The sequence below is a fragment of the Coturnix japonica genome, chromosome 10 (genome assembly GCF_001577835.2).
Source record: "Coturnix japonica isolate 7356 chromosome 10, Coturnix japonica 2.1, whole genome shotgun sequence".
NCBI classification, from domain to species: Eukaryota; Metazoa; Chordata; class Aves; order Galliformes; family Phasianidae; genus Coturnix; species Coturnix japonica.
Window position 1 is genome coordinate 17,503,150 of NC_029525.1, and position 27,903 is coordinate 17,531,052.

The 27,903-nt window shown below is 50.8% G+C and overlaps 1 protein-coding gene across 6 annotated transcripts; it reads left to right on the forward strand.

Annotated features, from left to right (window-relative positions):
* The first annotated feature begins 372 nt into the window (after positions 1-372).
* On the forward strand, positions 373-27,496 carry GLCE (glucuronic acid epimerase). Of its 6 annotated transcripts, none has more exons than XM_015873415.2 (5): positions 437-491; positions 16,375-16,563; positions 19,392-19,951; positions 21,478-21,723; positions 23,843-27,496. In XM_015873415.2, the coding sequence occupies exons 3-5, from the start codon at positions 19,405-19,407 to the stop codon at positions 24,865-24,867; spliced, it is 1,818 nt and encodes a 605-aa protein (XP_015728901.1). In that variant the 5' UTR covers positions 437-491; positions 16,375-16,563; positions 19,392-19,404; the 3' UTR covers positions 24,868-27,496. The 6 variants fall into 6 exon arrangements, with proteins under 6 accessions (XP_015728899.1, XP_015728901.1, XP_032302693.1 ...); XM_032446802.1 differs by lacking the exon at positions 437-491 and adding an exon at positions 702-1,140 and having other exon boundaries at positions 16,372-16,563; XM_015873413.2 differs by lacking the exon at positions 16,375-16,563 and having other exon boundaries at positions 373-491.
* Positions 27,497-27,903: the final 407 nt, after the last annotated feature.

Here is a 27,903-nt window from a genome sequence, read left to right on the forward strand (position 1 = left end):
GGGTCAAGGCCAGGCTGGATGTGTCTCTGTGCAGCCTGGTCTGTTGGCTGGTGACGCTGCACACATCAGGGGTTGGAGCTGTGTGATCGTTGTGCTCCTTTTCAACCCAGCCTGAACTTCTTGTTGTGTTCTCCCCGGCACCGAAGGGGTTAAACCCTTCGCCCCGCGCTCTCCCGCGCGCGCGCCGCCACGTGCACGCCCCGCGAGCCAATCGGCGGCGCGCTCCGCCCTCCCGCTCCCCCATTGGCTGCGCTCTCGCGGGAAGCGCGGGCGGAGCCGCGCCACCCCGAACCGGGAGCTGGTGTTCCGCCAGGCCTCGCTCTCCCATTGGTCCAAAACTCAAGCCGCGCCCCTTCTAACCAATGAGAGCGAAGAGAATGAAGAGGGCGGCGCTCCTATTGGTGGACGAGGCGGGGCGCGCCGCTCCCCGCTCCGTGGCGCCCCCGCCTCCACGGCGCTGGGGTTCCGGCGGCAGCAGGGCCCGGCCAAAGGTAGGAACAGCGACGGGCATGAACCGGGCCGGGGGCCATAGGGAGCCATAGGGAGCCATAGGGAACCATAGGGAACCATAGGGGGCCATAGGGAGCCATAGGACCGCGTGGGTGGGGGCTGCCGTGTGGGGTCTGGGGGTGGGATTGTGGGGTAATTGCGGTTAATGGCACGGCCATGTCCCGGGTCGGGGCTCGTGGGGGCGGCCTGGCTGTGGGGGCGGCCTGTGTGTGTGTGTTTAATGGTGATTAAAGGCTCATTGAGCGCAGGGAGGTTTGTAAGGCCGCCATGTGCTGCTCCCGGCTGGTTATAACACCCTGCTTAGGCTCAGCTAATAAATGTATATATATGGCCTTATACTCAGGGTATAGAAGCTGCTGGGACATAAGTGGGCCATAATTGGGGTCCCTTTGGTGTATTAATGCTGCCTCTCAGCCCTGCAGGGACACAGAGGGAGCTTTTCCCTTCCCAGCAGGTCATAATGTCGCTGTTTGCGTTGGGTGGCGGCGGTTCCTTTTATCACACAGTCAATAACAGCGTCCTCTATCAGCAGCCAACCCACGCTGCCCCTTTGTGTCACACAGCTGACAATGAGAAGGGACCCGAAATGATCGGAGTCTGGCTGGAGGCCCGGAGAGATGGAGAGCTGAGGTTGGCAGGAGTTCCATGTCAGACAAGTGTCCTCAGTGCTTTCCTTGTGCGATTGATTCCTTAATAGCGACTCTCCCGTTTGTAGTGCTGCACCTACAGCTGCTCCAGCTTAAGGCTGGGCTGGACACCGTCCTTCAACAGCTCCGGGGGCAGGAATACACAGAGTGGGGAATAATGGGCTCATGTGTTGAGTTGATGAGGTCGGGGTGCTGTGCTGAGCTGGAGCTGCTCTCAGGGACGGCTCTGCCCGATGCCCCTTGGTGGTTTCCTTCTATTCCCCCCCCCCTTTGGATTTCACTGAAGTTAAATGTTCAGAGAGAGAGAGAGAGCTGCTTTACACTTAATTGAGGCAGAAGATGAAAAGGAAGCTGCTTGCGGTGGTTCTGAGCCGGGTAACTTTACTGCCGGGGAATGTTTTTGATGAACTCCCTTTCATGTCTGAGCAGCAAACCCAAACTTCAGGAGCTCATTTCTGAAGGCTTTCAAAGCGGGTTGAGTCAGCGCTCTGATCCTGCGCTGCAGACCTGAGATGTCGGGAGATGTTCCCATTTTGTGCAGTGTTATTATCTCATGATATTCACGCCAAAATCCTCCTGCACCCCAATGAGATCTGGGGGTAAGTGCTCCCTTTAAGTGCCCAGCATAGGGTACAAACCAGCTCCTCTGGGGGAGCATTTTGCTGTTGTGTCTCTCCCTGTGCAGTTTGATCCCAACCTGAGCCAAATCCTTCCTTCCTGACCCTCTTCCTTCTGCCTTTCACCTCCTTTCTGCTTCCTCCTCCTCAGCTGTGTCTGCGGCACTAATACAAGGGGTGACCTTGCTGTGCACCCACTTTCAGCCCCCCCATCCTCCAAGCACTGGCAGCAGCTACAGGGTGCAGCCCAGGGCAGGACGCTGCTGCTTTGTGACACATGAGCTAATATTTACCCAAACGTGTGGTCGCTCCTGATTAATGTTTCAAACATTAAATATTGAATTTGAAATATTGGAGGGGACAGATAAAATGCACGTTAATGAGAACCTTCCGAAGGAAGCAAGCTGCTAATTCCAAAGGAAACGATGAGCTTTTAATTAGTGCCTTATCTCAAGTACGCCTTTTTCCCCCTTTATATGCTATTGTGCTATTGAAGGTCAGCTGGTGGCCCTGCTATGGTGTCAACCCGCTGAGCTCTGAGTGCACACGTGGAGCTGGGAGAGGTGCAGGGGTCTGAAGTGGGGAGGGCAGAGCCTGGCAGAGCTTCTGATATGGCTTCATTCGAGCTGTGTTTTCTATTCTGCTTCTTGCCATGGGAAATGAATTGTCACAGAGGATTAGAGGCTGGTGTTGTCCCTTGTGGTGCTCAGGAGTTTGTTGTTGTATTCTTTGGTGATAGGTCTGAAAAGGTGAATTTGTTTGTCCCTGTGTTGTTCCTGCGCAGGAAATACGGCTGTTGTGTGTTTATTTTTGTCTTTTTAATTGCATTAAGGTATGGCAGGAAATTCTGGGAAGCCCTGGAACAAAGGAGAGGGTTTATCAGCAGGTGATTTCCATCCTGTGCTGGTAGGGGCAGCAGCCCTTGATGCTACTGTGCCTCCATTCCCAATACTACATGGGAGGGCCTGAAGGGTTTCAATAGGAAAAGAAAATCTAAGTATAAATGGGATATTTTGCCACTATATTTTGAGCCAAAGGACTCATCAGCTCTTGCTGTCCCTGCTGCTTAATGCAGGCTTTCTTAAAGCTCCTAAGAAGCTTTGCTCTCCTCACGGGGCTTTCAGTGTCTCTCTTCCTAATGATAAATGTCAGCAAACGAGATCAGAGCATCTTCTGTGGCAGTAAGGAGGAAGCCACTCTTGGTGTGGTTTTTCTGATTGCCTGCCTCTCCCTGGAGCCAAGGAACCCCAATGGGTCACACGCATCGTGCTGCAGAGGAGCTGAGTGTTCTGGTGCCTGTCTGGATGGGCCATAAGGGAAGATCTGTGGGCTGCATGGAGCAGAATCTTGTCTCCATGGGCACTGCGGGGTTGGTTGTGCACCCAGGGTGGCCCTGGAGCTCTTTATGAGCTGCTGTGTGGGTGCAGCTCAGTCCCAGACCCATGGCTCCATCCCCAGGGCTGTGTTTATCTCTTGGAGCTGTTGTGCTTGTGAAGGAGTGCTGGCATTGCCCTGCATGCACTGCATGGTGAGGTAGCACTGATGCAGCCTTACTTTGGGCACAGCATGAAGGTTTGGGCATCTTAGTTCAAGAAGGACATAAAGCTCCTCTAAAGGAGGAGATACACGGATGGGGTGGGCGAGTGTGAGGAGCAGTGGGGATCTCTGTGTCAGGTCCAGGGGAGGCTGAGGGGTGGCCCTGCAGCTCCATCACAGAACTGCTCAGGTTGGGAAAGACCTTCAGATCATCAAGTCCAGCCACAGCCCAACCATCCGACTCTAACAACCCCCTGCTAAATCATGTCCTTGACCACCACATCCAGTTTGGGGATGGTGACTCAATCATGGCAGCCCTGCAGCTCCTCACAGGGGAGCAGAGGGGCAGGTTCTGATCTGGATCTGAGAGCACAGCACGGAGCTGTTGGATCAGGTGGGAGCTCAGGGAGCAGTGCTCAAGGTTTGGGTGCTGCCGTGTGGGTCTGTGGGTTGGGCTGCGTGATCCCAATGGGTCCCTTCTGAACTGGGATGCTCAGCAATTCTCTCCCACCCGTTGGCTGTTGCTCCTGTCCTGGCTGCCGCACACAGCGAGTCCTCGGTGGCTGAAGAAAGTAGGGCAGTTATTTCTGAGCATTATGATTAATTGATTAACGCTGCCATGGCGTAGAGACGAGCTGGATCTGAGTGCTCCTGCCATGCAGGGCTGCTGGTAATGGGAACTCCTGGCAGCGCACAGAACCCTTTGCAAAGTAGATCCAGGAGTAAGCAGGAAGGGTTGTTGCTCTGCATCAAGCTTTGCATGTCTGCTTTTATATATATATATATTTATATTTCCCTTTAATGTTAAATAGATTTAGAACAGGAAAAATCTTGCCTGCATGTAATGCTTCCAAAACCTTCACAGATGGGGAACTTTGTTTCCAAACATCAAATGCTTCAGCTGCTTAATGCGTGTTTTTAAGCACCAACAGCCCTCTCGGAGAATGTTCACATTAAGCCTGCTGAGAATTAGGCTTTTAGAGGAAACGTTCTTAATATTTTATCACACACACGCACAAAAAGGAAGAGTTATGGAAAACAATGCAGAGCTTGGAGTGAAACACGGCCCGGTGTGGTCTGTAACACGGCTGGGAAGGTGTTTCGTGCTCTGAAATGACTGTTGGCCATTGAAACCTTTTCTTCCCCCCTCCCTCCAAGCAACTACAATCAAAACTGGTCCTACTGGTTCCAGCCCTGCCATTAAGTTTCCATGGGGGTGAATGGAGGAGGCTGAGATAGGGCTGGTGATGCACTGTGTTTCAATACCAAAGGAATTGTTAATGAGTTCCCTGACTATGTGGGCAGTGAATTCAAGCTCTGAGTCTGTTCATATCGCTGATGAAGAAACACATTTAAGCTTTCTTTGCAAAATGTTGGATAAAATATATGTGAGATGATGCTTGGTTTGACTCCTGCCATTGCTTCCTTCCTCTTCTAGCAGCTGCTGTGTCTGCCATTAGGGCACCTCGCTCCATAAGCATTTCCCAAAGCTCAAAGGTTCCTTGGAGTCTATGTGGGATTTCTTCTCTGGTTTTTGCTGTAAAGGTGTGGGACTGTAGGGAGCATTTGGAATGGGAATTACTGGGGCTGGGAGGGAGCCTGAAGGCAGACCTTTGTGTGCCTATAACCTGCACATGGGAGCACGTTGGGTTGCAGCCATTTGAGGGCTGGGCATTGAACCCTGCTCTCTGCAGGACGCTGCTGCCCTGTTGGTTCTCTCCCTGCATCTGAGTGCCCTCTGCTGGAGCTCCCTTCTCTTCCCCTACAATGAAGTTCTGGTTGCTGATTGCAGCAGGATGGGATGGTGTTTGATGCAACGTCTGCATTCCTTGCTGCTTGTCACCCCTCGGTATCTGGGTATGGCTTATTCTGCTGTTTGTGATGGTTTCTCTTGGGGATGTGCTTCAAAAAGGCTGCTTCTGTTTTGCACACACAGCCTGGGTGGTTGTAAGGCTCTGTGTGTGCACAAGAGCAAGGTGCAATGCAACCAGCATCACTGTGGGGCTGAAAGCTGCTGTGACTGGGGGTTCTCCTGCTTGTGAAGCTGAAGTCACTTCTGCTGGGCTTCTGTATACCCAGGTCTGTTCATGCTTCTCCTGCTCGCAGGGAACCTGCCTCCAGAATCACTCCATCTGACCCCGTTTCTTGTGACCCTGTCGGGAGCTGCCGTGTAGAACAAGATCGCCCTGAAACAGGCACTTTTTTTTTTGGCCTGCTCTAAATAGCAGCTTTGCATTGCATCGCAGCGGGGAGGAGCAAACACTGTGAGGCTGAACGCTGGTGATGCCAGCACCCGGAGGCGGCTGTGCATGGAGGGGCTCTGCAGCTGCTCCGTGTGGGTGCAGGCTGGGAGCTCCATTGTGTAGGACGTGGAAGGAAAAGAGGGACAGACTCGTAGTGCTGTGCTCATGGGAACAGGATGAATTCCCATCCTTCTACCAAAAGGAACCCAAAACTTTGTTTGGCAGCTGAGAGCAGGTTTAGGAGAACAAACTATAGCCCTGTCAGCAGGGGTTTCCCAGGGCCACTTACTAATGACAAACCAAAGGCACTGGTAGGTGTGTGTTGCACGGATGCTGCATTAGCTTCATCCTTCCCTTTGGTGCTTGGGGAAGCAGCACGCAGGCAGCTGTCATTTGTGCCCGTTCTGCTCTCGTTTGCTGTGGTCCCAATGGAGCTGGATGTGCCCAGAGCTCAGTCCCTGTGCCAGATGCACCGCAGGGATTTCTCTGTGCTGGAGCAGTGCCCTCCCTCCTCCTGCTGCATGTGAGCGCTGCCAGGCTCGCCTTGCCTTCCTGCCAGGGGAACCGGGTGCTGCACCTGCTTGGCTGCTCCTTTGGGCGCTCTCCTGGGTGCATTTTCAGGCTGTGCAGCTGCTCTTCCCACAAGCCAGGGGCAGATGGGAGCAGAGCTTGGCTGGGGTCACACTGTGCTGCTGGGGATGCTTCCTGCTGGTCCTTGGGAGCTCAGCCCAGCCCTGGGTGCAGTGCAGGGATGGGGTCTGCCCCACGTTCTGTGCAGTGGGGCTGTTGTGGGGTTTTAGCTGTGGAGTTGTTGATAGATAGATACAGGAATCCTTCTGCTGTGCACAAAGGGAGATAGCAGGTGTGCCTCAATCCAAACCGCCTTTGTGCCATCCCAGTTAGGCATGTCGTATACTTTGATTGCTGTTAAAGGCAAAGATACAGAATCCCAAGAGTTAGAAGGGTCCTCTGAGGGCCACCTGGTCTGACTTCCTCAGTGTATGAGGTGTACCCATATATATGGACAGAATCCTCCAGATGGGGATGGATTGGGCAGAGTTTAACCTGTGCAGTGCTGGAGCCCATTAGGGGTTTCTGTGGGGCAGCCCCAAATCTGTGCCCGAGGGGTTCGGGAGGAGGGATCTGCAGGTGCAGAAGGATGCTGGGCTGAGAGGTGGGCAGGGAATGAGAAGGTGGTGAAGGAGCATCCTTAGAAGGCCCAGCAGGCAGTGAACCCTTCTGTTCCTTCCCTTTATGTAGTTCCCATAGGGTGAGAGCGCGGAGCCTGGGAGATGCCTTTTGAAGACAACACTCTGAAGGATTGAATAATAAAAGTGCGTCTCTTGGGGAAGGCGAGCGAAGCTTCCTGCTGGATGCAGCATGGAAACACTGCACGGTGTTTAAAAATAGATGTTCTGTGCAGAGCGGGTCTCCTCTTGTGGAACCTGGCTGGAAGGAGGAGGCATGAAGGGCTTGGTCGGTCGGGTTTTGCTTTTGTTTGCTTCCATTTGGAAGGAAGCACCAAGAAAATGAGCGTTTTGTTGTGAAGATGTTTTCAAGGCCGTGTATTTATACTTTATTCTTTTTTAAGAGGATCGTGGAAGACGAGCTGACGATTTAATGGGGCGTGATGCGCTAATACAAGCGGCTGCGTTTAATCCATTAAAGGAAAGAAAAGAAATGGGGGTTATCAGCATTCACAAGGCAAGGCTTGGGTTTAGTGCATGCAAAGCCTTGGAGGGAGACCGGAGGAGCACTAACACTGCTGCAGAAAGCTTCTGACAGGCAGCATCGCTGCAAGTAACGGCTGTGATTGTGATTGTGATTGTGAGAGCTGCCTTTGTTCCATCCTTGGAGCCTCCAGCGGGGGATGATGGGCACACAGAGCTGAAATCCACCTCCCTGAGCTAATGTGGGGAGAGAGCGCGTGGAGATGGTGGTTGGGTTGTGATTCAGGTGTGTATCAGATGGCTGTGCTGAGCAGGAAGAACGGAGTTTGTGTTCCCGAGTGAGCCTCCTCTTGTGGAATGGGGTTTGCTCTTAGCAGAGGGTAAATCCTTATAACACAGCACTGCTTTGAGGCTGGCTCCAACAGAAGAGTTCTTGTTCAATTTCAGGCTGGGGATGTTGGGGAGGGGGGCGGGCGGGAGCTAATAGTGATGTAATTCAACACACCATCACCAAGTTGAGGAAGGGTAGAGTCCACTGAAGTGCCGCTTTAGGAGTTAATTACACGGTGTTTCCAGGCTGGATGGTGTCCTGATTCCTGCTTAATCCGCCTCTATTTAGGATGCTGAGTTTGTGACATCCCATTGCTATTTTAAGGAAGTTTTGGGCACGTTACGAAATGCCACCCAAACCCTTTCAGCCTCGGTGGTGCTGCGCCTGGCCGGGAGACCTGCAAAAGTAATAAAGGAGATGGAAAAACCTCCAGAAATCTTTTGGGCCCAGTGTGTGTGCCATAAATAAAGCGCTGTGGTGGAGTTGGGTTCGTTACAAGCTCCCTTAATGATTCCAGAGCCCCCGCTGCCGCTCGGATGCAGCCAGCTGTGATGCCTTTCAAGGTTAGGCTCCGACTTGTGCTTTATTAGCTTTTCGGTTTATGTTCTTCCACTTGTGCTGTTTATCAAGTGAAACCAGATAATGGTTCGGCTAAACCCGAGGTCCTTCAATACGGGCTTTAGCTTGGAACCGTGCAGGAGTGTGTAATGAAGGCTCTGCGTAAGGCAGATGTTGGGATTTGCTCTCTGGTTGGGGCAGGTTGCAGAAGGGAGAGCAGCTCGGGTCCTGTGCTGCTGCCTGGAGGAAGTGCCATTTCTGCTCTTGATCCTTCAGTGATTCCGCGTGTCAGGAGCTGAGCCTTGAGATTCTGAGCAGGCAGGGCTGAGTAAGAGGATTTCTGCGGATAGAGGGAGGAATTCAGCTCCAGTGGCTGCTGCACATCCTGAAGCGCGTCGATTCTTTTTTCCCATTTCCCCCCCACCTCCACATCTCCCCTGTAGGAAATCAGAGGAGGAAATCACTTGAAATCACCAAGCCCTCAATTTTGGAAGTCGCAAATACCCGAGCTGTGTTAGAACTTGGAGAATTGCCTTTGCTTAAGGTAAGCAAGGAGCCATCCCGTGCTCCTATGGGTGCGTGCATCCGCTGGCACAGGGCTGGGCAGTGATGTGCTGGCAGCGTGCTGCCAATGGAGACCCCCCCGTGCAGCTGCAGGAGGCACAAGCTGTGCTGGCTGCGGGTGCTCAGCCCACCCCAAGCTGCTGCTGGGCACCAGGGCACCTCCGTGCAGCATCTCTCCTCTTCATCTGGATGGTGAGTGGCTTTGGGACCTCGTGTGGGACGTAGGGGTGTGGAGGGCTCCAAACCCTTTGGGGCAGCACTGGGTGCAGGTTGGTGCTGGAAGGGGAACCATAGGCAGCCCTGGTGCTGTTGCCATGGGGATCCATCAATGAGCGAGTGCTGGAGTGCGTAAATACTGCTGTAAATGATCAAGGGGAAGGAGGTGCGTGAGAGCAGGGCTGCGTGCTGCCAGCCTGGCTGCTTGCTTTATGTGAGAAATATGCTAATTGCCTGCTTTGGTGCTGTTGTGCAATTAGCCACGCTGCAAGCACCAACTCCGAGTACAGGGGAGCAGGTTTAAACCTGTTGTGCCAACCTGGATGCTGGGGATGCCATACGAGATGCAGATGCTGAGCTGAAGCTTTCCCTGACTTCCCAGAAGTTTTTCCTTGAGTTGAATTTTAGTGATTATTTGTTCACTTATTTGGTCAGTTTCTTCACCAGCAATGCTACGTCTCACTGCACGCAACCACAAGGGACCCAATTCAAAATGAAAGCAAACAGGGGCTGGGAAACCTTCCTGGGATTTCCCCCCCCATGTCACAGCTGAGAGATAAAAGCTCTTTTGCAGCTGAGAAGTGATTTCAAAGCATTTTGCAATGATTAAAGGAAACTCGAGGCTTCTGCCCAGTAATTAATCCACGCTGCTGCCTACCAGTGCTGGCGAGTTGTGTGTTGCAGCCCTTGCTGGTGGCTTGTATGGAGCACAGTGTGTGAGCAGCCAGCCTGGGAGCTGTCAGCTCGCATTATGCAGCGTGATGCTCCGGCTTCAAATCCTCCTCTTGCTCTTAAACGAGCAGAAAAGAGCGCTTAGCAATGCAAATCCTCCGGCTGGAGCAGCAAATGAATCTTTAACTGGGCAGGGAAACTCCTTGGGAAGTTATGGCCGTGTTTGCACCAAGCATCCATTTTGTGCCATGCCATCAGGCCTGCTTGGTGTTGGAGCTTTCTGTTGGTTGTTTGTTCTCCCATGTGTTTCCAGGGCAGACTTGCAGCACAGGCTGACATCTGACTTGTCAAACTCATCACCTTCCCAGCCCTTCTCCAGCTTCACTGATTGCAGAGCGTGCTTTTTATTACCATCCAGGCAATAGGATGCTCCTGTTTAGGAGGGGAATAAAGTTTTGCTGCCAGCTTTTTAAATCTATATCCTCCTAAATGCGCTCAGCAAACTGCTGATGTGAGCATCACGAGGCCTTTATATTTAAAGGGAGTTCTTTTGCTTTTTAGGATGAAAGCGGTTGAAGATGTGAATGGGGAGGGATGGGTGAAATTAAGCAGCGGCAGCACTGATGGCAATCTGCAGAGCTTTAATGTGTTAATGTAGCTGGGCATTGTGCATATTTAGCAGCAGCTTGGTTTGAGTCGTGGTGAAGGAGCAGAGGTATTCTGACTCCTGTCGTGATGCTGCTCTCCTCTCAGTGATGCCTGAGATGGAGCAGTGCTTTGAAGGAGACGCTGACAGTTATTTTGCTGCTGCTCAAACTGCGTCGGCTGTAATTGCCCCCAAGTTTGGTATTGGTTTATAAAAACAATAGTGGGAGGGAGGGTTCAAGGATGATGTTTGTAAGATCTGCCAGCTTCACGTCGGCCTTATTTTGCCTTTGTGAATTATTCAGTTATTCGAGGCTGCTGTAGTGCTGTATTTAATATGTTTTAAATGACATTGAATCCGTTAATATGATGGAGGAGAAGGGCTGGGTGGACTAATAATTAATCCGCAGGGGGAAGAGCAGAAGAGAAGCTATTGCCATGGATGGAGCAGCTTGTTTGGTGTGAGCAGGCAGGAAGGTGGCCCTTAGATCATGGAGGAGATGTGAGTTTTATGGCTTATTCTCTCTGCCTTGTCTTAATTAAGACCTCACCTAATTCTGAACAAGCAGCACGTGGAAAAGTTCTTGTTTCAGAAGGTTCTGAATGGTGCATCCTCTGAGCATCCCGGTGCTGCTGAGCCCCGTTCTGCTTACCTGGTGGAATGAGACTTGGCTGCGTGCTCCTCTGTGGGTGTCTTGGAGGTCTGTTAGCACATCTTGATAGCAAGGCTTAGCACTAATGGAGCAAAAAGGAGCCCCTAAGAACAGCACAAGGGAGACGAGAGGATGCCTTCACCTGGGTGTCCCTGGTGCTGGGGAGAAGGGAGGGCATCCATCTGCCTGGTGCTGGAGGACATATCCCTGACACTAGGTACTTTAGCAATTTGTTTTATTATGAGGCTTCTATTAGTGCCAGCTACTTACATGGGCCACGTTGGGTTTGAGTTGCAATTACATTGACTGATGGACAACAATCAGCTTTAACACGTCTTCCATGTGTAGGAGATGCTTAATTGCTAGCTGGTTTTTGACAGACATTGCTGCTTTCCTAATGGGGTTTCCCCTGTTCTCTGCAAGCACCTCCATGCAGCCACTCCAGCAGGAAGGTGCAGCCTCTCACCTCCTCATGTTCTGACTATGGAGCAGCTTTGCTGATGGCACCTTGCTCACAAGCAAACACTCTCCACTGATGGCAAATGTTCACAGTGCTCCTATGCATATGTATGTATGCATAGAATATTAAATGCTTCTAATTTAGCTTAAGATATTTACTTTGAGAATACCTTTCATGTCAATGCTTAGCAAAGCCACTCACGATGAATGGTGCTGTCCGGTCTGTGCAGTGGGTGCTGCTGGATGTGCCCAGTGTGCAAAGTATCATCAGCGAAACTATTGTTGGTGCTAATGGAGAGCTGTGTGTTTGCAGAAATCTTTGGTCACGCTGTCGCCGGTTGCTCATTAGAAAAGCACTTGTGAAAGGCTGATGCTGGCAGCGCTGTGTTTGTGAATGGTGGACCTGGGATTAATAGCACCGCCGTTTTAAAGCAGATACAACGCAGCCATAAATCCACTGCAAATGCTGAGTGCATGCAAAGCAGGTGTTGTAAAGTTCCGGATGATGCTTGGGGAGTGTTTTGCTAATAAACCATTTTAATAGTGGTGTGATGTATCCGTGGGGTGGCCCTCATTGGAGCTTCTCCTTTGCCTGCAGTGATGCTGTGTGGTCAGGGTGAGCAGTGATGTATGGCATCGTTGTCAGTTCCAGCACGTCTTTCTTAATTTGTTTTCATTAGATGAATGCCCTCATTGTGGGACAGATGTAACCCCTCTATAAAGCGGTCCCTGTGTTTGTACCCGGGTGGATGCAGTGCTCCTCCCTTTGTAGCTCTGCATCCCTGGTGCACAGTGCAGTGCAATGGGTGGAACCAGGACCGACTGCTTCATGCACTGACTGCCCCAGCTCAGCACGGTGCTCAGTGAAGCTTCAAGGCCAGCTCAGGTTGCTTCTATGCTGCCCCTGGCCTTCCTAGCATTGCATCTGAACTGTGAAGGCATCAGTGATTTCCCAATAAATGAACCCATTGAGTGAACATTAATTGAGCACAGATTTCCTTAGGCTTCTTGAATGCATAAGGTTTCATTCTGAATATATTTCCCTGCAGTCAATAACTGCGTTCCCTTGTAGGTTTTGTTAAGTATGGGTTTTGTTTTGGTAAAAGCTCTACCCAAATCTTGTACCTACAGCTGAACCTCTGCCTGTCTGCAGAGCAGCTCCAGGCTTCCAGCTTTGGGACGCCCCCTGGCCCTGAGCATTGCAGCTGTGCTGTTGTGGGATGCAGTGCTGGCTGGGCACGGAGCCACGAGTCAACCCAAGGCATGAGAACATTCTGCTCTTGGTTTAAAACTGAAAGCCTGTTTCTGCTCGTGTAGGATCCGATAGTTGCACGTGTGGAGCAGAGTGGGAGGGGAGGTGGGCAGAGCTCCTTGGGTGACCGTGGCTCACTCTGTTCTGTTCGGCTGCAGCGTTTGTTTGGAACTTGTGCTTTTGCTGTGCAAGTGGATGAGAGTCACACAGAGCCAATGGAGAACATCCTCTGCGTGGGCTGCTTTGCTGCCCCAGGGTCCCGGACAGCACTTCTTGCCATTGGAAAACACGTGTTTTAGGAAGAAACAAGCATCGGTTGAGTCATATCCAATTTGCTGCAAGTCGTACTCAAAAGGTCAAGTGTGCTGGTGTGTAGCTGAGCATCGGAGTGTCCTTGGGATTGGGTTCATATTCAGAATGACTCTGAAAGGCTTTTGGTTTTTTGTGGCCTTTTTGCTTGTAAATAGGATTTCTGCGCACGTCGATTGTTTTGGAGATGCTTTGTGATGAAGGAGTTGTGGATTAAATCGGGCTCTGAAAGCTTCGAGTCCGCTTTGCTTCTCCCCAGAATAGCAAACTTGATTGCATCCTTCCTGTTTGTTCCTTCGTGCTCTGGAAACTTTGCATTGCTGCCACAAGCCCAATAGCTGCCTACCTTTGTGGGGGAGGAAGAATTGGGCTTGTTGATGTTTCACAGCAATTTACTTAAAATATGGGGGAAAAAAAAACAACCACTAAACCCAACTCCTACTTGTGCAAAGCAGGAACTGCTTTGGAAAATATGGGTAAACAGCAAAAGAATTTCTTCTGGAAGAGGAATGAATGTGCAAAGTGGTGTTGGAAGAGAGTGCTTTTCTCCTTGTGCTGTGTGTGCCAACACAGATCTGCCCATTCCTTGGCACGGGGTGGGGGGGGGGGGTCTCCTCTGGGTTAGCATTGATTGCAAATCTGCTTTCAGAGCAGAATGCTGTGTCTTCATAAAGCCTGTCCTCACTTGGATGTAAGGAATTGTGGTCATTGTCTTCGGTCCCCTGCTTGGTTCCAAAGGTTAAGCAGTCTCATCAGCAAGAACTGTGGTGTCCAGTTGGGATATCTGTGTAACTTGTGATTTCTGGGGTTTAAGAACGTTGATGGCTGTAACTCAGCAGGTCCAGCGCTCATTACTGCACAGAGTGATGCTGCAATGGGAGGATGGCAAATGGGATTCTGAGTTGCAGGCCCAGAGCTGGGCTGGAATGAAACCAACCAGGAAATGAGGTAAAATGGTCCATTCCCAAAGAAACAAAACCAACCAGTTGTCCATGCTGGAGTCTCAGAACTCAGCATAGCACAGGAGCAGTGGGCAGTGATGCTGTGCCCCATGCAATGGTTGTGTCTCTCCCAAAGCTTGTTCCTCCCATAGAGGTGTCCTCTGGAGCTGCTTTATCTCCTCCCAGCAGTTGTTCTGACCTTTCCCTTCTGTGTGTGGTGGCTGTTTAACAGCCATCACCTTCGGTATTAAATAATGCAAAGGAACCACAGTGCGGGATGACTCGCAGCTGGAGCCGTTTGCATCGAGCGCCTTTCAGCTCGCTTTTATATCATTTCTAATTTTACTCTGCCCTCCTTTCTCATCAGCTCTTCTAAGGAGCTGAAGTAGAAAGGATTAGGGGGGAAAAAAAATGTAACTAAAAGGGTATCTCTTCTCTTATGCCTTATTACATCCTGTCTGCATTCGTGAGCTGCATTCTGGAATCCAGAACCGAAGTCGCTGTGGTGCAGTATATAGAAGCTGGAGCTGCCTTGTCAGCTCTGAGTAGGGCAAATAGGAAAAAGCCAGGGCTGGGGTTAATGGCAGTCTGCAAACAAGCTGTAGGGGAGGTCAGAGAGCTGTGGGCTGGAGACCCAAGTGTGGTACATGTCTGGCCCTATGATGAGGGACCTGTGCCTGCTCCTACAGGACAGCATGGGAGCACTGGGGAGGTACTGGGAAAGCAATTGCAGTTTGAGCTTCAGAAGCATCGCTCTGTTGAAGTTTTGAAGTGCTTGTTGTAGTGTAGGTCATTTCCTTTGGAAGTAGTTGATTTTGCTGCAGCTGCCGTTGGTAGTTCTGCCCAAGCAACCATCTGTGTGCAGTGCTGGCGTTTGCCATGCGAGAAAAACAGGGCACTTTTAGCCAGTTTCTGTGACTTAAAACATGTTTTATTTATCCGCTGTGAAGCACCGTGCTCCTTAACCTCTGCTTTTTGCACAGGGATAGGAGCAGTGATGTACCTCTGAGATACGTAGGAGTGTGAGTACAGATGCTTCGTGCCAATAGCAAACGGTGCAGCAAAGCAGTCGGTTTGGAGTTTGCAGGAGCCTGAGCTCCAAGGATTGCTCTTAGGAGCGGTGTGGGGGTGCTGCAGGCAGGCAGACGTGCCAAATCCTTGCCAGATGTCTGAGCTGTCGTTTGGAGCACGCTGTGTGCTGGATTCTTGTAGGCATTGTCACGAGCTGGCAGCAGAAGTGCCTGCATCTCTCTGCTTCGTGGCTCTGTTGTTTGTGCAGCGCTGCTGGGAAAGAATCATGGGGTCCCTGCACTACATCCAACCAGGGCGTCCCAGTCCCACAAAGGTGTTGTGTGGGATGGTTGGAGCTGCAGAATGTACTGCTGATGTGTATGGAATCGTGTGACAGCATTCCAGCGCTCCTGATGAGCCCAGCAGCACTGGGACGATGTGAAGTGATGGTGAAAGCTCTTCTGATCCCAAGCAGTCTGAGGATGCGAATTAACACGGTGCTGCTCAGAAACCCCGTGTATCCTTCATACTTCAGCACTTCTTTGTAGCAATTCTGCATTGCAGAGCTCACATATAAGGGGTGTTGGGACACGATGTGCTGTGAGAATCGCAGCTGCTAACTGCTCTGTCTCACACCGACTCCTCCAGTCACTTAAAGTAACTTGTGCACAAAAATCCCTGTTGTGCTCAGATGCTGATCTGCTGGGAAAGGCCAACTGCTGCTGCATGGGGATGGGGTGGGCAGGACGTGTGGGCGTGCAGTGCACAGGTTGGCACCAGGGCTGTGGCATCCCAACTATCCATACCATAGAATCATAGATATTGATCTATTCTATACACTATCCATACCATCCATGCACCAGGCAGCACTGCCCCTCACTGCACTTTACAGGTGTAAATAGAGGACCTCACCTGTGTGCTTTGGTGTTGAATCCCACATTCATTCCAAAGCCTGAATGAAGCCTCTGCTTCTGCCCATCCCTCACGTGGGTGTCTGTAGGTGCTGAGCCTTTCTGAGGAGCTGCTGCACAGCACTCTGCATTTCTCCTGGTGCTCTGTGTGTGTGTGGGTATGAATGGAGGCTCTGTAAGGTGCTGGGGAGCTGTGGGGTGGGTTTGTGGCTGCAGTTTCTATATCTTCGCTCTTTCCTGCCCAGCAATCCAGCAAGGATTGTACAGTAGATCTGTAGAGCCAATGGAGGGGCAGAGCTGTCACAAGTTGGAGCCATTCACTGATATCCCATTTTGAGGCAGAAGGCAGCTTTGGCAAAGGGTCAGAAGTTTTGATGGAACACTTTTCCACAGTTACTAAAAACAAGCCCAGAGTTCTTAATTCTTATTATTTTTTTGTTATGTAACACCAGCATTTCATTGCAGGAAATGAAGGGGGGGGGGGGGAAAGCAGGCTGGGCCTCGTGCATGGCTGGGTGCACCTTTAGGTCAGGGCACGCGTTGAAGTTCTGCTCCCTCTTTAAACATTGGGTTGAACGTGTGATCAGAAGTGCCAGTCTGAGGCGTTTCTTCCTCTCTGTTCCCAGCAGCTCAGTGTGGCACACAGGCTTCAAAGTCAGGCGGCACCTTATCGCAGTGCAGCAGGAGCCCCACTCCTCGCTGGGAGCAGCGCTGTGTGTCCCAGAGCTCTGCAGCTCCGTCCCTTCTGATCCTTGTTTGAGCACGGAGAATTTCCATGGGAGTGCCTTAAACTGCTGCCAGCGCCGCGGGCTGGGGAAGTAAGTCGCCTTGGGGTTTGTTTTTTCTGAGTCTTCCTCAGCTCCTGTGGGGCTGGGCTGTCAGCTCAAGGCTTGCTGGGCCTGTTTGTTCAATGCTGTCTGTACAGCATGAGCAGAAATAGAAGTGAGGGCTGCATGCCTGCCTGGCAGCCCTTGGCACACCCAGCCTTCCTATAGGAGCTCTGTGCAGGAGGAGGAATCGTGCTGTGGGCAGTGGAAAGGAGGCCTTCCTGCTGGAAATAAAAAGTCATTTTCTCCCTCTTTGGAAAAGAAGATGAGCTGTCTGTGTGTGCAGAGCAGGATTAAAGCCATTCCTGCTTACTGACGAGCAGAGGTGCTTTGGGGTGGGACAAAATGCAAGAAGAGACCTCTTCAAACAGCTTGTACTCCATAGGGCTGATTGCTTGGGAAAAGTCCAGCAACAGAAACCAAGCAGGTGATGTAGGAACAGAGGGGTGTCTGCTTTCCAGGGAAGCACAGCTTCTTTGCTCTGTGTTTTGAAGGGGCTCTTTGCCAGCAGCCTGCATTGCCCAAGGGCTGTGCACGCCCTCATCTCTTAGCAGGGATTAAAGAAAATGGTCCCTTCAATAAATCCAGGGCTTCCCAAAGAAACTATTCAATCACCCTCGTGCCAGGAGTTATTACACTAGTTCAGGTGCCATTCTTCTGTTTGTGTTTCCTTCCTTCTTCCGGGGTGGCTCAGCCCTGCACATTGGCCGTCCTGTTTGGTGGGTGTATGGGGCTCTGTGCAGAGCAGTGATGACATGGTGTCCCATGGGTGGCACTGTCACAGTGATCCCCTCCCTCACTGCAAGGGGTGACCCTGCACATAGCAGGGGGTTGGAGCTGGATGAGCACTGTGATCCTTTGCATCCCAGGCCATTCTGTGATCCCTGTGTCACTGTAGGGACTGTGATCATCCTGGCTGATGAGCAGCCTGTGCCCTGGGGTTGGGCTCTGAGGCATTCCTATCATCATACTGGCAAACAGGAGAAAACAACCCCCCTTCATGCCTTAAAATGCTTTCCCATCCTGTGCTCATCAAATCCTTTAAGCATGATGTGATGAAATGCTTTTCATAAGAGCACCAAGGGAATAGGCCCATTTAACGCAGCCCCTCCGCAGCTTTAAATTACCTCTTTCTCCCATGGAAATTCTGAATTCTTCCTTCCGCAGCTGGATAAAGGATTCCACCCCTCCATGTACCACACAGTCAGCCTTTATCCTGCGCTGGCAACTCTGGATGTTTCAGTGCATGGTGAGATTTCATGCAGTGGAAACTCTGCTTTTCTTCCTGGGTCCTCTTCAGTTCATCTATAAAGGCTCAGTATTGCTGGAGCTGAGCATCAGCACATCTCATTTAGGGTCTCAAAAGCTGCTGCATGCCCCATCCCTCTGCCTTTCTGTGGTTGGGGTTTTGCATGTGGGCTTTCAGAGCAGAGCCAAGCTGAGCTAAAAGGGTATTGAGGCAGCATGGACAGGGATTGTGCATGGGTAATACATGGGGCTGTTTGAGAACAGTCATCACACGGGGTAGTGAGGAAAGCATGGCATCCCCCTGCCCATCCCCTGCTAATCCAGGTGGGTTAATTAATGTTGAGTTTTATAGGTAGGAGTCAGGAATGTTATTCGCTCTTTAGAAGTGAATTATCCCCGTGTGTAAAAAGAGCAGAACGTGTTTGTTGAGGTCATCCCAGAAGCATCATCGCTGAAAACCATCTGCTGATGCAGAAAATTGGATTTATTCTCATGCTGGAGTTTCCATAAAAATACAATTAGATATCAATTTCTGCTCTCTAAAAGCTCGCAGCAAATCAGACTTTTGGCAAATAAGACAATTCTCTTTTAAGGTCCGGTTTGAACTGACCAGATGGTGCTTACAGTGTAGGAGCAGAAGACTGGTGGGAGATAATTGATTGTTTCCATTTGAAAATAATAATAATAATTAAAAAAATAAATAAATGGTGACTTCAGCCATGTGAATTACTGCCAGGCTTTGGCTGTGGGGCTCTTCCATTGGAAATCCTCTCGTTGCTCTGGGCATAGGGATGATTTTCCCATCTGAATGGTGAATGTTTGTGGTGATGCCCTGGTGGGTGTTCAGCCTCTTCTTGGTGGTGAGAGCAGGGGATGGCACAGTCCTGTGTGTACAACACAATGTGGGGCACAAGAGGAAAGTCTCCCACCCCTGGAGACTTTAAAGGCAAGGCTGGATCAGGCCCTGGGCAGCCTGATGTAGCTTGGTGTCTGTTTGCACTGCAGGGAGTTGGACTGGATGGCCTTCAGAGGTCCACTCCAGCTCCAAGCATTCTATGGTTGTAAGTGGCTGAGTGATGGCTGCAGAGAGGAAACTGGGGGTCAACTCAACAGGGTGGGGGTTGGGAAAGGTTCTGCACCTGATGGTGGTGTGTACGACCCGGAGTTGATGGATCTCAGGGAGCATTGGGGTTTAGCTGAGTTTACCTGGGTTTAACTCTTGGATTGCCCTCGGACTTGGTATTCCTCATGGGTCCATTCCAACACAGGGTATTCTTTTGATCAGGCATTGGAACATACTGCTTAGGGAAGTGCTGGAGTCCCCATTCCTGGTGATATTTAGGAGCTGTGGCACCAAGCGATGGGTGTTTGGACTCAGACTGTCCAATTAAGTATCAAGCTTGCAAATAAAAAGACCAAATTACCCACCAAACAAGCAAACAAAAGCAAGAAATCCAGTGGTTGGACTTGAGGACCTCGAAGGTCTTTCCCAGCCACGTGGTGCTGTCAGTAGTTCCAGCACCAACCCTGCTTGGCACCGCTCCCTGAACGTCTCTCCCTTTGTTTTGCAGGTATGGTGTGAATATGCGTTGCTTGGCAGCTCGGGTCAACTACAAGACTCTGATCATCATCTGTGCTCTCTTCACACTGGTCACTGTGCTGCTGTGGAACAGATGCTCCTCGGATGGGGCCGGCCCATTCCCCCGCAGCCCGGGTGGCCCCGAGCGCCGCGCAGCAGCTGCCAGCAATGGCCCCGCACGGGATGTGGCCAAGCAGAGCGAGGAAGCATCACCCCAAGAGCAGCAGAAGGCTCCTCCCATCGTGGGAGGCTTCAACAAAGCCCCAGGGCTGAAGTATGAGGAGATAGACTGTCTGATCAACGACGAGCACACCATCAAAGGGAGGAGGGAAGGCAGCGAGGTCTTCCTGCCGTTCAGCTGGGTAGAGAAATACTTTGAGGTTTATGGGAAAATTGCTCAGTACGATGGTTATGACAGGTTTGAATTCTCTCATAGCTACTCCAAAGTATACACACAGAGAGCACCTTACCACCCGGATGGGGTCTTTATGTCCTTCGAGGGCTACAACGTAGAGGTTCGAGACAGAGTGAAGTGCATAAGTGGTGTTGAAGGTTTGTGCTCCACGTTTTCCTTTTCAGTTGAAATGCTTCTTGAAATTTGCTGTTGTCATTTGAGATGCAAAGCACTCCTCATTCTATCACAACAGCGTGGATACAAATGCATTGGGGATCAAGAAATCTGGTGCGGTCTGCAGCATCACTCTGACTTCTGCCATTCTTCCTTTTTGTGGCGTTGGTTCTGCTGGTTGCAGCCATCTCCTGGGGCTGGACAGTTGTTTTTGTGGTGTGATTATGTGTGCTGGGGGCAGGATGTGGGCAGAGCCCTCCTGGAACATCTCATTACCAAAGGTGTGAGCGCATCCCAGTAGCTGTGTATCCTCTGTGTGCAGGAGGCTGGAGAGAGGAGGGTTCCTTTCCTCTTGCTGCAGTAATTGCTGACTGAATACAGCTCAGGAAACAGGCTCGTTTCACACCTGTTTGGTTATTCCTCAATTGGCCTCACTTTTTCAGCAAGCAATTGAGGAGCCATCCTTATGAAACGCAGTGCCAGAGCCTGGCTGTTGTGAAGGCAATAGTTAGCAGCCAGCAAACAGGGCTGAGAAATGCATGTAGAGGAGGAGAATGAGTATTAAAACACTCTGGCAGGTTTAGCTCTTGCCTTGCGTGCTTCCAGCCCTGGAAATGCTCACGTTGTTGCGTGCCGAAAACCTCGTGCTGTATTTTCACCTTCTCCCTTTCCGCAAGGTTAACGTGTTGTTGTGCCCTGTGACCTGGAGAATTTAATCTTGTCATCTTGTATGAATTTCAAGCCAAGCTCTTCCAGCACATTTTTCTTTTTGCATCTTTCAGTCTCAACGAGTGCACCTTTTAGCTGCAGATGCTTAGCGCTAATGAGCGAGCTGGCTTCCAGGAGCACAAATAGCACACGAGACTCACATATTTCCTCTGATGGCTTTTTCTTCAGGCTGCAGTAAACCATCACGTCCCCATCAATGATATTTATTAGGAACTCGAAGCACCGAAATATGCATGAAAATTTATCTTTTCCCATCGAGTTTAAGCAATATTTTCACTGCATTATTAGTTCCCGAGCTTGACATTGCCAAAGGGGAGAGTGGTGTGAATGCCAACTTGTTTATTTGCATCTTCCTTTTTCTCTCCTTACACGCACATGAAAGCTTGCTGTACTAAATATGCTGCAAGAGGGTCATGGTGATGAATTCCCACTTTGGGTTCTTACATTACAATTGGGAATTTGCCCCAAACAAAACATAGAGCTTTGGGGAATCCTGCTTTTCTCCATTGTATCCTAAGCAATGTGTGTTTGCCTTGTTCTGTACATGTTCATTCCATGGATGGGACTTTCCTTGAGTCCACCTGGTGGTGAAGCCTGTTAAGCTTTGTGGTTGGACTTGATGGTCTTGAAGGTCATTTCCAACCTGAGTTATTCTACGATTCTAACAGCATCTGCTGGCAGCGCGTTGGTGGTGGGGAAGGAGTGGGCAGGGGAACGTGCAGCACTGTGTACACGTGTGACAGAATGCCTATGAGACACTCACGTTGTTCCTCTCTTCTAGGTGTGCCCTTATCCACCCAGTGGGGCCCTCAGGGCTACTTCTATCCCATCCAGATCGCACAGTACGGGTTGAGTCACTACAGCAAAAACCTGACCGAGAAGCCGCCGCACATCGAGGTGTACGAAACGGCCGAGGAGAAGGACAGGGGCAGCAGGGCTGCCGAGTGGGCCGTGCCCAAGGGCTGCTCCCTTTCCACAGTGCCCGATAAAGCCAAGTTCACCAGTGTTAAACATTTTGTTGCTCCAGGTGGGTTGTGGCAGATAGATGGTTGGCTCACTCAGCTGGTAACATGAGGGTCTCTCCTCCATTTCCCCTGGTTTTGTTTGTGTGGAGCAGCTTTCCATCCTTAGGACCTTACCTGGGAACGTTACAAAGATCTGTACTTTTTTTTCCCCCACTGTTTTCTCTCCATGGCTGCTCTTTGAAACATCCTTATTTTAATTAAAACACGTGTGGGTGTATTTGGGGAGGGCAGTGCAGCTCTGCAGAGCAGCTGTGCTCCCATTTCCTGAGCCTGTTTGCTTCTGTCTCAGAATGGAAGCGAAGCACTCCAGCCCATTGTGAAGCTGGGAATGATGTGAGATGACAGGGAGGGGCAGTTTTAGTCTGAGCAGATGTCTCATGCAGGACTGCTTCCGGAACCCCCCATCTCTCTTCATTGGGTTGCCACTGTATTTACAGTTTGAGGGCCATGCAGACATTGTTCTGTTTGAACTGGGTTGCCTTAACAGGGCAGTAAGAGGGAGTGCTGCATTTGCAGGTGGTTAGGGGTGGTTTCTTGCACCCTTTGCCCTCTCTTAGGATAACTAAATCAGCTTCTGTGTTGCAGTGGTTGTATATAGGCGATAAATGCTTTTCCAAGGGAGGAAAGGAAAACCCCCTAAAGGGCAGGTGGGCACCAGGAGCCTCCCCAGCAGCTCCCAGTGTTGCCCACCTTGACATTCCCATGTTCTGCTTTGTCCTGAGCAGAGGTTTATTTTGAGAAGTGGATTATTTCATGCGGGAGTTTCCTTTGTGCTCAGACAGGCTCGTTAATAAGGATGTAATGTATTTTTCTTCAATCAATACCCATTAGAATTAATGAGTCCATTACTTAAAAAGACAATGAAGTAATTTTCGGTTGGCACCTTAGGCCCAGGTCTCTGGGGAAAAGCTCTCATGTCTTTGTAGTAGAGAAATACAGACAGAGGGAAGGCTGAAAGAACTGCCATGCTTTCTCTCCTCATCCTTTATTGATGGCAGAGTGATGTGCAGGGCTGAAGGCTGCAGTCTGCATCCACTTATCTGAGATGGCTGTAAGTAATGGCTTTACAGACACTTATGGCTGTGGAAAGAGCAAGCAGCCTTTAGGTTTCCTTCTTTAAAACTCCTTTTCCCATTACAGTTCACTTTGTTGTGGCACCAGAAGTTATTTACATGGAGCTGTGCGTGCTGTTCAGGGCACAGTGCAGAAGTGCCTGTGATGCAAAATGCAGTGGGAGAGGTTGGGAGATGGGGAAGCCATTGCTGGTGGCCACAGCCCTCTGTTCCCCATCATGGGGTATTTTACACTCTGGGATGTAACAGAAGGGAAACAGTGGTCTTCCACAGGAGGGTCTTATTCTATGGAAAGCTGTTAATTTAAAACAACTGCCTGTAAGTGTCGGTCATCCCTCTGTGCCCTCAAAGCTGCAGGATTTGTACATGGCATTACAGGTTTGTTAGCTGCATTAGGTGCTATTGCGTTAGGTGCTATACCTGGGAGCTTTGTTTAATTGTTTGGGTTTTTTTTTAATTGAACTGAATTTTACCAACTGAGAGGTTAATGAATACTTTTAATATGTCCTTCTTCCTATATTCCACGGGGATATGGCACTGAGGGACGTGGACATGGTGGGCTGGAGTTGGGGATCTCAGAGGGTGTTTTCAACTGTTGTGATTCTGTGCTTCTTCTAAATGTTAAGATCCATTTCTAACCATATCTCTTAAGGCTGTACCTCACCCCAAATTCCTGTCCTGTGTCCTCCCAGCACCACCTGAAGGCACAGCGGGATCCCCCATGACTCTCCCTGCTTTGACTTTCCTCTGCCCAAATCTTGCTGTGTTGGATTCCCAGCAGTGGCTGCCTGGGCTGTGTGCTGAGGCCCTGGCACGCTCAGTTGCTGTGGATTGCTCCCCCAAAGCCTCAGCCATCGCTCACGGCTTTGCTTTTATGCTTAATTAAATAATACATGTACAGAAAGCAGAGGCTGTTTGAATTATTGATCAGCTCGCCTAAAAGCATTTGGGTTTTGTCTGGTTACCTCTGGATGGTGCGCTCTGCATCTTTGATATCTTTAAAGAAATGAGCGCTTTCCCACCGAACCACTGTTTGTTTGTTTTGCAGAGAACACCGAGGGGGTTTCCCTGCAACTCGGGAACACCAGAGATTTCATTATTTCTTTCGATCTCAAGTTTGTAACCAACGGGAGCATTTCTGTGGTGCTGGAGACCACGGAGAAGAACCAGCTCTTCACCGTGCACTACGTGTCCAACACGCAGCTCATCGCCTTCAGGGAGCGCGACATCTACTACGGCATCGGGGCCCGCACCAGCTGGAGCACCGTCACACGGGACCTGGTGACCGACCTGCGCAAGGGTGTGGGGCTGTCCAACACAAAGGCCGTCAAGCAGACCAAAATAATGCCTAAGAAGGTGGTGAGGTTGATTGCAAAGGGGAGGGGATTCCTTGACAATGTCACCATATCGGCCACCGCGCACATGGCGGCTTTCTTTGCGGCGAGCAACTGGTTGGTGAGGAACCAGGACGAGCGGGGCGGCTGGCCCATCATGGTGACCAGGAAGCTGGGGGAAGGCTTCAAGTCCTTGGACCCTGGCTGGTACTCAGCCATGGCGCAGGGCCAGGCCATCTCCACGCTGGTGCGGGCCTACCTGCTGACCAAGGAGCACACCTTCCTCAGCGCTGCGCTGCGGGCCACGGCTCCCTACAAGCTGCCATCAGAGCAGCACGGGGTGAAGGCTGTGTTCATGAACAGACACGACTGGTACGAGGAGTACCCCACCTCGCCCAGCTCCTTTGTGCTCAATGGCTTCATGTACTCGCTCATTGGGCTTTACGACCTGAAGGAGACTGCAGGGGAGAAGCTGGGCAAGGAGGCACGGCTGCTGTATGAGCGTGGTATGGAGTCCCTGAAGGCCATGCTGCCCCTCTATGACACAGGCTCTGGGACCATCTATGACCTGCGGCACTTCATGCTGGGCACTGCTCCCAACCTGGCGCGTTGGGACTACCACACCACCCACATCAACCAGCTCCAGCTGCTCAGCACCATCGACGAGGCCCCGATTTTCAAAGAGTTTGTCAGGAGGTGGAAGAGCTACCTGCGGGGAGGCAGGGCAAAGCACAACTAGAGCTGACAACCAAAGCCCTCGTGCCTGCTGGTGGCAAAGGTTCGGGCTTCTGGAGCTCGGCGAGGGGACACCTGAGAAGGTCGCATCCTAAACTCGTACAGACCGTTTTGAAGAAGTGATCCTTAAAACTGATCTCCTGAAATAATTGCATTCCAGTGTGAAAACCTTTGGGTCTGATGGGCAGGAATCGGGGACATCAGCTCACTCGCTCTCCGTAGCTCTCCGCTGTGACATTACCTGCACGAAGCAAAACCCGTCTGTGCTCTGAGCTGGGGGACGATTCTGTTTTTCCTTTATGCAGGAAGATATTTACGGAAGCCATACAGGTCTCTAAAGTCCAGCACTTGCCTGACAAGTTAGTACGTGGCCTCTTTGGAAATGGAGCTGTTTGTGTATATGTTGGAACAGCGTCGCCGGTGGTGTGGTGTAATGCTGTGAACGTGTGTTTCCTTGTAGCCTGGGTAGTGGACAGCGTAGCTTTTTTGGGGGTGTTTCTTTCTGTATGGATTCTTTCCCTGGGGTGACACGGTCTTTTATTCTCAGTCTGGAGGTCCTGTAGCCGTATGGCTTCGCGTTGCACCACGTAAGCACAAGTCGGTGGCTCAAGAATGGCCCAGCGCTGTGGCTGCACCAGCCCTGTCCTGGGAGCCAGGCAACACACGGGGTGCTGGCAGCACGTCCCCCCCAGCAGCTGGAGTCTCTTCTTGTGGAGCCCAATGTTCTGTTCTGTATTTTTTTCCTTACATCGGAGAGGTTTCTGTAAGCTTGTGGGCTTGGTTCTGTAGGAGACCTGTGTTGAATTCCTCATGGCATGGAGCTCGTTTTGAGCAGCATGCAGGAAATGTAATTTGAAACGGTGAGCGATGTCCTATGGGGGTTTTCATTTTTAACCCAAGATCCAGCACTTGAAAAATGACAATCAGCCCATAGGGCTCTTACAGCTCCGCCTGTGCTTTAGCACTGCTTGGCCTTTGCTGCCCGACACCGGTCATCAAACAGAACCCCAACACTTCCACTGTGCTGGCAGCACGCAGAGGAGCAGGCGGTCTGCATCTCATCTTTGTGAGCCCATACCCATACTGTAGGTCTGCCTTCACAGCACGGAGCTTTCTGGTGGGTCTGGAAGGGTAAAAGCAATGGCATCATCAGATGGGAATGGTGTGGTTTGGTAGCACAGCAAACACCAGCTTGTCAGCTCTGTGCAGGCGTGCTGGGCTTTGCTCTCCCATCCCAGGCATGAAAGCTCCACGCGTGTCCTGGCATGCTGTGATCATTTATCGCTGTGGGACTTTTCCACTGATCCCATGACATGCTGCGGGTGTTGGTGTGCTTTGGCTTAAGGTGCTCCTACAGAGGACAGAGCTGCTTCAGACTGCATAGAGAGAGGCCGGGCACGAAGCTGACGTGCATCTTGGTTTTTGTTTGCTTTTCTTGCTTTTTCAGTGCTTTTTCTCACAGATATTTGAAGCAACTTTGTAATGACGTGATCTCCGCAAGCACGTGCTGTGTGATCGGGTCGGTTAATGTGGGAAGCAGATGTGGCAGGAGAAATCTCAATACCAAAGTTAGCACAGATGATTTTTTTTTTTAGTTTTTAGTGGGTTTGTTTTTGTTTTTTTTCCTTCCTTTTCAACACGTTTGCACAGAGAAAACAACCCAAACGACGTGCTTCCTTCCAGCGACCGGTCCTCACTGCAAGCAGAGCATCTCCCCCTGTGCATCCCCTCTGGTTTTTGCCCATTTTGGATGTGGGGAAGTGAGAGAGACTTCAGGGCGCTGCTCTGCGGCGGTGCCGGTGCCTTACTGAGGCCACCGTGCCCTCTTTTTATTATTATTTAATTGTTTTCTTCTCGTTTTTAATATCGGGTTGATAATGGCAGTGATGGTCTTGATGGGGCAGGTTGGCCATGGAGCGTTGGTGGCAGCGCCTCTGCACTGGGCATACCATGCCCTTCATACCCACACTGCCTTCCCATTGGCCTTGGCACTTCAGCCTGCTGTGGGGCCAAAGGGATTTGGTGTGAGGGCTCCTCCTGGGATCATGTTTCCCATACAGAGCTGGGAGAGGACGGTCGGACATCAGCGCCCATCACTTGGCTGAAGTCACTTAACTTCTATTCCTCCGCTTTCCCAGTGGTCGACGTGACGCAGGTCTTGTGGACTCAGATCAGTTCGACCTCCCCGTGAGGCTCCGCTGTACATAGACCTGATTGGAGGCGTGGTGTATGCACACCAGTGACACACAAGCACAACCGTACGCGTGTGGCCGTGCTGTTTTCTCAGCCATTGTGCAAGACATTCACCGAAAGCTGCTATTTCCCTTCACCTTGTAATTGTACTTTATTTTTTCTACATTTTTACATGTGGGGTACACACCATGTGTTAAATATGCAATAAATTGTTTACAGGATGCTCTTGTAAAGGGTGGTCCTTTGTAAAGCTGTACAGACTTTGCAGTTTAAGCACAATGTGCACATGTTAGTTTTATATACGGCGAGACGTGACTTTTTGCAGAGGGAAAGGTTCTACTATGTTTATATACAAAGTAAATGGATCAATGTTTGTGCTTCATGTAAAGCTGCTTTATAAGATTGTAAAATAAACTTCTTTTTTTTTTATCTTAAGGTGAGCATCGAGTGCTTGTGTTATTTCACTCAGTACCATCCCCTCTCCCTGTGGCTGCAGCTTAAGGCTGGAAGAGACCACTGAGCTCACCAACCCCAATGTGTTGCCCAGCCACCAACCCACCATCCTGATGGCCTTTGGGGTATCTCCTTATGGGGAATCTGGAAGGGGTTTGGTTCCAAATGAGGTGCCCAATGTGTGACCTGTCACCAGGGCTCCCCAGAAGCAGAGCTGGTGTCCTGGTGGTGCGTGGAGTGGAGCTGCTGGGGTCCCTTCCTGTGGGCATGGTGTGTCCTGTGGGCCCATCACTGCATCCTGGCCCTCCCCCATCAGTGTAGCCATGGCTCTGAGAGTGTCCAGGCACGGGTGTGCAGGGAGCTCCTAAATAGATTTGCTTCTGCAAAGCCCATT

Excerpts from the sequence above, each read along its gene's own strand:
- GLCE (XM_032446802.1), top strand. The coding sequence starts at position 911 with ATGCTGCCTCTCAGCCCTGCAGGGACACAGAGGGAGCTTTTCCCTTCC. Across the intron at positions 1,141-16,371 it reads CGGAGAGATGGAGAGCTGAG|CAGCTCAGTGTGGCACACAG; the intron begins GTTGGCAGGAGT and ends CTCTGTTCCCAG. Across the intron at positions 21,724-23,842 it reads TAAACATTTTGTTGCTCCAG|AGAACACCGAGGGGGTTTCC; the intron begins GTGGGTTGTGGC and ends TTTGTTTTGCAG.